At 43.3% G+C, this 11,141-nt stretch overlaps 1 protein-coding gene across 1 annotated transcript; it reads right to left on the bottom strand.

Moving 5' to 3' along the window:
• Positions 1-5,358: 5,358 nt before the first annotated feature.
• On the bottom strand, positions 5,359-6,144 carry LOC145805485 (uncharacterized). The gene has a single exon (XM_082900627.1). It carries the CDS (start codon positions 6,142-6,144, stop codon positions 5,359-5,361), a length of 786 nt encoding a protein of 261 aa, XP_082756753.1.
• Between the last annotated feature and the right edge of the window lie 4,997 nt (positions 6,145-11,141).

The following is an 11,141-nucleotide window of genomic DNA, read 5'->3' as shown; positions in this document are numbered from 1 at the left end:
TGAAGGTCCAGTTGTAAGACCTCCTTGACAAAGGGTTCATTTGCCCAAGCACTTCTTTTTGGGGCGCACCAGTTCTTTTTGTGAAAAAAAAAAAGACGGGAACCTCCGGTTATGCATGGATTATAGAGAGCTCAATAAAGTGACCATAAAGAATAAGTATCCTTTGCTAGGATCGATGATTTGTTTGACCAGTTACAGGGTGCTCAAGTCTTCTCTAAAATATATTTGCGATCTGGATATCACCAACTAAAGGTTAAAGCTGAGGATATTGAGAAAACTACCTTCCGAACCAGTTACGGACATTATGAATTTTTACTTACGCCATTTGGGGTTACCAATACACTAGCTGCCTTTATGGATCTAATAAATCGAGTTTTAAGCCCTACTTGGATGACTTCGTGATTGTGTTTATTGACGACATCCTCATTTACTCAACAAGTGTGGAAGCTCATGAGAACCACCTACGATTAATTCTTCAGACTCTTCGGGATAAGAAACTGTATGCAAAATTGAAGAAATGTGAATTTTGGTTACATGAAGTAGGATTTTTGGGTCATGTCATAACAAAGGAGGGTGTTTCTGTCGACCCACACAAAATTGAAGCTATTGTGAATTGGCCAACTCCTACCAATGTAACCAAGGTGCGTAGCTTCTTGGGGTTAGTCGGGTACTACCGAAGATTTGTTAAAGATTTTTCCAAAATTGTTGTGCCACTTACTCAGTTAACTCAGAAAGGTGTCTTGTTTAGTGGTCAGAACAACGGGAATCTGCTTTTCAGGAATTAAAGACAAGGTTAACTACAACACCTGTCTTTGCCTTACCATCTGGTACTGAAGGATTCGAAATTTATAGTGATGTTTCTTACAAAGGGTTGGGCTGTGTACTTATGCAGAATAGAAGGGTCATTGCATATGCCTCTCGCCAACTTAAACCTTATGAAAAGAAATATCCTACGCACGATCTGGAGCTAGCTGCAGTAGTCTTTGCTGTGAAAATATGGCGGCATTATTTATATAGAACTACTTGTGAAGTTTACACCAATCACAAAAGCCTCAAGTACTTCTTTACCCAAAAGGAGTTGAATATGCGACAGAGACGATGGTTAGAGCTCATTAAGGACTATGACCTACAAATCCGTTACCACTTCGGTAAAGCTAAAACGGTTGCAGATGCTCTTATCCGAAAGGGTACGTGGAATTTAGCAAGTTTGCTCACGAGGCAGAAGGAGCTGTTACGTGACTTGGAAAGAATGAATGTGGGAATTGTGTTGCATGGCCAAAATGCGATAGTAGCAGCGATATCAGCTCAACCGTCATTTATGGAAGAAATCAAGCAACGGCAATTGGAAGATGAATTTCTACAAAAAATTGTGATGAAATGGAAACAAAGCCAAAGTCCGGATTCATGTTTGAAAATTCGGTATTGAAATTTCAAGGAAGATTATGTGTTCCAAATGTGCCAGAAATCAAGAAAAGAATTATGGAGGAAGCACATAACTCCAAATTTGTGATGCATCCCGGTAATATGAAAATGTATAGAGACTTGAGGCAGAATTTTTGGTAGCCTGGTATGAAGAGGGAAATTGCAAAAAATTTATCTCAAGGTGTTTGCAATGTCAGTAGGTAAAAGTGGAACACCAGAGACCGACGGGATTACTCCAACCCCTCCCAATTCCGGAATGGAAATGAGAACATTTAACCATGGATATTATTGTGGGATTGCAGCGAACTCCTCGGGGCATGAATTCCATATGGGTGATTATTGATAGACTAACTAAGTCAGCCCATTTTCTACCTGTAAATGCTCAATACAACGCAGACAAGCTGGCTACCATTTATGTGGATGAAATTGTGCGATTACATGGTGTTCCAGTTTTAATCGTGTCCGATAGAAATCCAAAGTTTGTATCAAGATTTTGGTAGAGTCTACATGATGCTTTAGAAACGGAATTGAAATTCAGTACAACCTTCCATCCTCAAACAGATGGACAATCTGAGAGAACTATACAAACGTAGGAAGATATGCTTGGGATGTGTGCTTTGGATTTTAAAGGAAGTTGGGAGACTCATCTACCGTTGGCGGAATTTGCATATAACAACAATTACCACTCAAGCACAGGAATGGCACCCTATGAAGCTTTATATGGAAGAAAGTGTCGCTCTCCCGTGTGCTGGACTGAAGTTGGTGACAAGTCGTTGTTTGGACCCGAGATTGTTCAATTGACAATAGAGAAAATTAAAACTATCCAAGAAAGGTTAAAGACCGCACATAATAGACAAAAGAGCTATGTAGATCACCGGCGAAGGGATTTAGAATTCGAAGTGGGTAATCATGTTTTTGTGAAAGTTACACCGATAAAGGGACACTCAAGATTCGGCAAAAAAGGTAAGTTAGCATCCTGATACGTTGATCCGTTTCAAATCCTAGAAAGGGTAGGTCCAGTAGCCTATCGTGTTTCTCTTCCGCCTAATATGGAGCAAATGCATGACGTATTTCATGTATCAATGTTACGAAGTTATCTTCAAGATCCATCACATGTTATAGACTATCAACAAATTACCTTGGATGATAAATTGATTTACAAAGAGAAACCAATTCAAATTCTAGATCGGCAAATAAAGCAACTACGAAATAAAGTGATCCTTATGGTGAAAGTGGAGTGACAGGAACATTATGGGAAAGAAGCGACTTGGGAGAGAGAAAAGGAAATGAGATAACAGTTCCCAAAACTATTTTCACCCTAAAGTAAAACAAGTTTGAGGGACCAAACTTATTTAAGGGGGGGAGAGTGTAATAACCCGACTCTCTTATGTGCTTTACATTTCTAGTTATATGCATAATTACTTATTTAGTGTGAAATTCCATGTGGAGTTGTGCTTATATATTAGAATTATTTAATTATGTCATTCTATCTGTTGGTTATTGGAGAAATCTATTGAAAATACGACACTTGAATTTGAAATTTGAAGCCATAGAGGCGCGATAACCTAAAATTGACTTTACATTTATGATTCGCATAATTTTTAGGACATAATATTAAGTTTTGTAAAAATTTGATTCGTAGCGAATTAATTGGGAAAATTTAGAGTCAACACTCTTAAAACTTAGACTAGATAGATATAAAAGACATGGATGACTTAATATCTCCCGAGAGAGGAAGAGAAGGAGCTAGAGAAGAAGAGAGAAAAAGAGACGGTCAACAAAAGCGAGGATTGAAAGAATTGAAAAGGGCTTTGAGACTAGAATTCAAGGTATGTATAATCTAACTAGAACATCCACCTCTCTCTCTCTCTCTCTCTATTTAATTTGAGAATGAAATCTTTACATTCAAGTCAGTTAGGGTTTACAACAAGAGCCTTGCTTGTGGTAGTTGGTTGCTTTGATGGATGATCCTTGTGTTTGAGGTTGTTTTGAGCTATGTTCCTTTAGCTTTACATGTTTTGAGCTCACACATACATCTTGTTGTTTATGGAGAAATATTGTGATCAACCAAGCATGGATGAAATATAAAGAATTTGGGATGTGTATATGAAGTTAAAAGGAAAATGGACTCATTATGCTTGTGATTCATGTTCATTATGATGTTATATCATGATATTGGGCTAATCTTTCCCTATCTTGTACCTTGAAATGAGTTTGGTTAGTTGAGTTTTTGTCTAGGTTTCGGACTGCCAAAATAGGGTATACGACCGCACATGCAGGGCCCTTGGCCGCACATGCGGGAGGCACAGCCACACGTGCGGGGATCATTGTTGCATGTGCGGAAAACAGGGAAGAAAGATTGGGCTACACTGTAATAAAAGCACGTGCGGCCTGCACGTGCGGCGCACTTGCCCGCACGTGCGGTGGGGACTTCTGCACGTGCGGCCCAACTTGAAAAATTCTGTAATTTTCTTTCGCTCTTTTTGACCCTCTAAATGTGTTATTATGTCCATTCGATGTTCTTACAATGCATTTAATTACATGAAACTTAACGAATCGAATAATTGAGAAATAAGAGGAAACTAAGGAAAGGTGATGTACTTACGAGTTGAGTGCTATGTGTAGGGCACATGCAGGAGGGGACCAGTGCTCACTTGCATCACAGTGAGTGATAGTAGTGTAATATCATGCTATATTCACGTATTGTGTTTATATATGTTGTTCGGTATCTTTTTCAATTTTTTTTAGTAAACAACTTATGTTATATGAGATATGTTTGATATATGTTTGAACTTTGGCGTATGAGACATGGACTTGAGGTCGTTCTATTTGCTAATATGATGAGCCCAAGACCGTTCTGTACTACAATGGGCCCAAGGCCATTCTGTATTACGATGGCCCTAAGGCCGTTCTATACTACAATTGGTCCAAGGCCGTTCTTTATTACGTTGGGCCTAAGGCCGTTTTGTCTTATATGGGCCCGAGGCCGTTCAGGAAGGGAAATATGAATAAGACTAACTTATGATTTAAGAATATGCACTGTTAAATTATATTCGTACTCCTGATCTGTTCGTATTACTATCATTCACTGAGCCCTACTCACTCCATTTTTTTTTTTGTGAAAGTTTTGTAGGTGACCAGGTCGTGGGACAACCTTAGGTCAGCCCAGGAGCCTTTTGCTGGACCCGTTTTGCTGAGTCACTCGAAGTGACTCTTTTTTATTTTTGGGAAACCCGTATATTGGCATGTTTTGTTGGATTTTGGAAGAATAGACATGTGTATATATTGTCAATACCTAACTTTTAGGTCGTCCCTCTTTTCCACATCCAGTAATGTAAATGGTGTATGGAATGTTATATACCTATGTATGGTAATGCATTAAGATCCTGGCATGTAGTCATAGCTCAATGAATGTTTTATTCTATATTTTTTTTTGCTTCCGTTCAGGCCCCAATATTGAGTAAAACTTATTATAGCAAAGTTGAGGCCTTAGGCTAAGCCAGTCATGTCCAAACTTTTAGGGGCAGGTTTGGGTCGTGACAGATCTGCCCCCAATGTGGCTACCACGAAAGCCTTCATGAGTCTCAAAGAGGAAAGCTTCAACCTTGCTGGGATGGATACACTTTAGGTGCCCAATAAAGGACTTTTTGTACAAGGCGCCAGATGGAGAGAGCCAAAATTGCTCTGACTTGGCCTTGATCTTGTTGGCTTCCTTCTTTTCAGTGGGTAGAATTTGATCTTTTAGGAAGGTGATGATTGGATCCATCTAGGACGGCCCCAAGTCAGTGCAGAATACCTTGGGTGCCTCTAGTTCTTCAATGCTCGGTCGGGGTAAGAACTCTATCATCAAAGGATTGGGAAAGGTCATTTGCATAGATTCGAGACCGGCCAGTTCGTCGGCTTGACTATTTTCTTCGTGGTTAATTTGTTCCATTCTTATCGCGACAAACTTTTTTGACCTTCGGCACGTACCAGCTCTTGATACTTGGCCATCCTTTTGTCTTTGGCCTCATATTCCCCAGAGACTTGATTGACCACCAGTTTGGAGTCGCTGAATACCATAAGCTCTGATGCCTTCATTTGTAAAGTACTCTTTAGCCTGGCGAGGAGGGCTTCATATTCGACCTCATTGTTGGATGCTGGGAACCTAAGCGTGATAGCATGCTCAATGGTCAGTCCATCTAGCAATGTCAACACGAACCCCAGCCCGACACCATGTCTGTTGGAGGCACCATTGATAAAGAGCTTCCACATCGCACCAATGAACAATTTCCAGCAGTTTGAGGGGTTTGGGGAGTTTCTCAAATCCGAGGTATTGGTCGGTTCGGCCATTTGCTTTCCAATATTTGCATCCAGTTTTTCGTTCGGTAAATTGGCTAGCTCCTCCACTGCTAGCCCCGTATGATTTTTCCATTCTATTGCTTGTTCCTCACCCCTTTTTCGTGTCATTGCGATCGTGGGCTGTTCTAAGTCCACACTAGCCAAATCAATAGGACAAATAAGGTGAGTACTAGGGGCAAATTCTGTCACGAAGTCGGCAAGGGTTTGAGCTTTAATAGCAGTGCACGGCTGGAACTTGATGTCGTACTGACCCATCTCTACAGCCCACTTCAAAATTATGCCGGTAAAATCTGCTTTCTCAAATAACGCCTTAAGTGGGAATTCAGTTAGCACTAGTATCATCTGGGCATGGAAATAGTGCGCCAATTTTCTAGAGGTCATCATGAAGGCTAAGGCCAATTTTTCAAGCGGCAGATATCTTGATTCGGCTGGGAACAGTGTCTTGCTGACGTAAAAGATAGGGAGGTGTTGAATCCCTTCAGCTTGGACGAGGACCGCACTTACCGCATGCTGAGAAACTGCCAAGTATAGATAGGGCTCTTCACCTAGCCATGGGGTGACCAGGTAGAGGCGGAAGAGAGATATGTCTTCAAGTCTGCCAATGCGCGGTCGCACTCTGTATCCCATAAAAACTTGGCTTTCAAAGTCTTGAAAAAAGGCCTGCAACGATCTGATGATTGGCTAATAAATCTGTTCAGCGCAACCGTTATTTCGACGAGATGTTGCACGTCTTTTGTGGAGTTTGGTCGTTCCAGCTCTTGGATTGCCCTGATTTGTGAAGGGTCGGCCTCAATTCCTCGATTAGTAACCAGAAAACCCAAAAATTTTCCAGATCCCACTCCGAAAGCACATTTAGATGCATTCAATCGCAACTTGTGGTGTTTGAGGATAGCGAACATTTCAGCTAGGTCGGTGAGGTGTTGAGACTTGTCTTTACTCTTCACCATGATATCATCAGTATAGGCCTCCATAGTGCAACCAAGAAGATGAGCGAACATTTTTATCACCATCCTTTGGAAAGTTGCCCCGGCATTTTTAAGACCAAATAGCATGACTTTATAGCAGTACAAGCCTCTTGGAGTGGTGAATGAAGTGATCTCCCTGTCCGGCTCGTACATGGCTATTTGGTGGTAGTCACGGTATACATCTAAAAAGCTGAACCTTTGGTGACCAGTGGTAAGGTCCACCAGTTGGTTGATTCTTGGGAGTGGAAAGCTATCCTTTGGACAGACACAATTGACCGTCTTGTAATCGACGCATACCTGCCACTTCCCATTTTTCTTCGGTACTACCACTGTTTTAGAGATCTATCTAAAGTATTGCATTTCTTCTATTGCCCCAGCTTCCAGTAAATTTTTGACCTCCTCGACTACCACCTCGGCATGGTGCAGGGCCCAGCGCCGTGTTTTCTGTATGACTGGTCATGTGTTGGGAAAGACATTCAACTAATGGCAGATAAAGCTAGGGTCGACGCCAGGCATATCGTAAGGCATCCACACAAAGACTTCAATGTTGGAGACCAAGAAGTAGACATATTCCATTCACTCGGCGCTGGACAATGATGACCCTAAGAGAAAGAACTTGCTCGGATCGTTCTTATCAATCCAAACCTCCACTAAGTTTTCAACTGATTTCTCTTCGGCTTTTCTTCCTACATCTTCTAGAACTTCCCCTCCTTTTAGCCCTTCTATCATTTGGACAAAGCCTTTGGCAGCCCGGCTGCCATTCACTGCGATGAAGCATTGTTTTGCCATCACTTGGTCCCCCCAAACCTCTTCGATTTGCCCGGCTGGAGCAGGAAAGCACATAACTTGGTGGTAAGTCAATGCTACTGCTTGCATGGCATGCAACTAGCCCCTCCCCAAGATCAAGTTATAGGTTGATGGGACTTTCAGCACCCAAAACTCCACTTGCTTTATGACTAACCTAGCTTTGACTAGCAATATGATCTTCCCGATCGGCCATTCCGGTTGAGAGTTAAAGCCGACCAAAGGAGATGTTGCTGGAACCAGATCTTTGTCCTCCAGTTTTATTTGCTTGAATGCATCGTAGTACGTGATCTCGACCGAACTCCCTTGGTCGATTAGTAATCTTTTGATGTCAAAGTCCTTGACGCGAAGAGTCACAACTAAGGCATCATTGTGAGGTGTTTGAATTCTTTCAGAGTTCTTACTTGAAAATGTCAAGATATCTTTTATCTCGGTCTGTCTCTTCTTCACAACGGGCTGAACAGCACTTCCCTCATGTGATCGGCCTTCTTGATCATCCCTCTCAGCTCGCAAACTTACGCTGGCTCGATGATGCTGTAAATAACATTGATTACTCCTTGGGGTGCTGCATCCAGGACGACAAGGCCATTTGACTCAGCTTGTCCTTGTGGAGTGGCCCTCATATCCCCGTCTATGTATTGATCCAAGTGCCCAACTGTAACCAGCTCCTCCAAGTGTTGTTTTAGCTACACGCAGTCCTCCGTTCGGTGCTCTCTTTTTTCATGGAAGGTGCAGCAATACCTTGAGTTGAAGCCCCTCTATGTATCTCCCAATTTTTTAGGCCAACGGACGTATGGCTCACCTCAAATTTCATTGAGGATGCGATAAATTAGGATCTTAAAGACTATAGTGATGCCAGTTCATGCCTTCAACTTTCTCTTGGCATCTTCCTCTTCGTTGCGATGAGTGTTAGCTCAGTCATTCTCGCGACCTTTGTTTCTATCGTTGCGGTTTGAACTACGATGTTGTTCTCTAGCTCGGTTATTAGGACGGTTATCCTCCTGCCTCACCCAGTGAACGTTCCCAACCACACGTCTGTTCGTCACAACCGGATTTTCCTTCTCGGTTGTGGTGATGGTGACTGCATCATCTTCAACTCGGATGTGTTCGTTGATCCGCTGCATTAAGGACTCCATGGTTGTGGACTAATGCATCGTGAGCGAGTCTTGCAATCTATGCCTGACTAGTAGACCTCGTTTGTATTGGGCGATTGCCAAATTTGTTGGGCAATTGAGGATCTCATTGTAGGTCTCCCAATACTTGGCATTGTATGCCTTTAAAGAACAGCCTGACTCCAACTTGATACTTAGGAGGTGGTTGACCTCTTTTGGTGTTCGAGAATTGGTCTTGAACCTGGTGACAAAGGCCTCCACTAGTTGTTGCCACCCCTCAATATTCTCCTCCGGGAACCTTTCGAACCATTTCAAGCCTAATTCTTCCAAACTTGCTGGGAATATGAGACACATCAGGGCGTCGTTACGCCAGTGGCCAACCATTACTTGCCGATAATGACTAACGTGCATGTACGGATCCATCTTGTCATCATACATCATGAACTTAGGTTGGTGGAATTCGGCAGGGAGTGGTGTGCTCTCTATCTCTGGAGATAATGGGGTAGTGGTAAGTCTTGCCAGCTCTCTATCCATCGGTGTTGGATCCACCATTCTAGGCGCCGGCATGGCCACCTCCTCGCTGCAACAGATTTGGGGGCTCAGCCTTTGTAATGCCGGCACTCTTTGGGCCTCCCTGCGGCATGTCCGCTCCTCCAACACATCCCTCAGGTCCCCCGAATGGGCAGAGTACGAGTATCTCGATGTCGTCGACGGATGTGAGGGACGGTAGCTGCTGTCGCGGGTATAGAACCTCTCCACCGGCAAGTCAGAATCACCAACTCTGTAGCTTCTGGTGATAGAGAGTGAGGGTGTCCCCCGTTGGTGACGATTGTCAGAGCGACGGGGTTGGGTGTGCTCACTGTGGTCACCCACTCCAGCAACACCCTTCCCTTTGATTTGTCGCTTCAACGTCTCCATCTCAGCCGCCATCTTCTGAATAAGGACATCCTGGTCCCTGAGTTTGTGCTCCAGGTGCTGAGCATGTGATTCTCCTCGTCGGCAGCGGCCTTCAGGAATCTTCGAATGGTCAGTACTTCGTGTGCATTTGTCTTGCATGTCTCTGGGCTACCCTCTAGAGGAGGTCTCTAGGCCTGCCATGGTCCGAATAGTGGAAGGGCCATCCCTCATTTGGACTGACTCTGGTGTGATGCCGTCGACGACAGACAGCAGTGTTTCGTCATTGTTTGCCATGGAAAACTGAAAAAGCTTGGAGAGCAAGGTTTGTCTGTCAAAGATTCTCACAGACGGCGCCAATTGTGCGGGGGAGAAATATTCACCTCACTCCGTACCTCGTTGCTACCAAGCTTGCTTTACTCCATTGGAACTCTGTGACACTGTAAACAAAACAAAGAAGAGCTACCCGATGGGTGGGTTTGCTGGAAAAACCCCTCCGACGGTCAAGTTAGCTTTCTGGAAGAAGAGATGAGGCAAAGAGCACTGTAGAGAGAGAGAAAGCTCAAAATTCTTTTTGGTTGCATACCTCTAACGTCTGCATGTTCCTTCATTTCAAGACTGGCCACACAGCCTCATAGATTGTGGGCACACTACCTTTGCTGTTCTTCTTTGGGCAAGCGGCTGTGCTTCCCTCTACATTTCTTACACGTATAAAGACCAGAACCTCCAAACAGTGTTTGTCGCACCACCAAACAATATTGAAACGAGGAGAGAATTTTCCTCTTCTCATCATTAGACCACGTGAAATATCGAAACGAGCTATTACTTGGTGAGCCACATACTACATTGGATAGCTTAATGCCGGGCTTAACCAGACCGGTCTATCAGAATCGACCAAAGGTGAGCACGCCGCATGACATCTTAGCTACTGACCGCGATCTTACGGACCATCTTTGCCCCGACTATTGTGGACCGAACTATCTATAGCCTGGTCGTCAAGTGGTTTAGCTACCTAGAATCCCAATACTGAGGCAGTTTTTCCTATCAACACCAACTCGACTAGGTCTAGCAAGACGTATCATTCAGTGTGGGTCCAGCTCAGCACAATACCAGATGCCGCGTGGATCTAGCTCGACTCAATGCATCTCAGGTAACCTTAGTCCGGTTTGGCAATACATTCAGTGCGGACCTAGTTCGGCTAAATAGTGCGCTCCAAGTTCCTCTTACGCGACCCAACATCACATTCTGTGCCGGTGTAGCCCGGCCCACTGTTCGGCGCAATCTCCCTCTCATATATGTATATATAAATATCACTTTCACCTTTCTATCTCTTATTTTTAACCTTTTCAATTCTTATTTCTCATCAATAATTTTTACCCATCGTATGCTATATCACCTCTCTTTTATTAGTAATCATCTATGCCTAAGGGTTACAAATTATTTCTACACTTCCCCACTCCAGCAATAATCTCCTCAATTTCTCCTACTCTAACAAGGCACATAATAAAAACGAGATACACAAATTTGGCCTGTTTAGCCCCTCCCCATGGCTTACTCCTAATTTAGTCCAATACAATCTGATTGAGAAAATGACAAACTTTTT

This window comes from Camellia sinensis, chromosome 13 (genome assembly GCF_055761805.1).
Source record: "Camellia sinensis isolate YWXY chromosome 13, ASM5576180v1, whole genome shotgun sequence".
In the NCBI taxonomy this organism is placed as follows: Eukaryota; Viridiplantae; Streptophyta; class Magnoliopsida; order Ericales; family Theaceae; genus Camellia; species Camellia sinensis.
This window is presented reverse-complemented; position numbering and strand designations above follow the sequence as displayed.

Bases quoted from the DNA above. Each gene is read 5' to 3' on its own strand.
- LOC145805485 (XM_082900627.1), bottom strand. From the start codon at position 6,144: ATGACCTCTAGAAAATTGGCGCACTATTTCCATGCCCAGATGATACTA.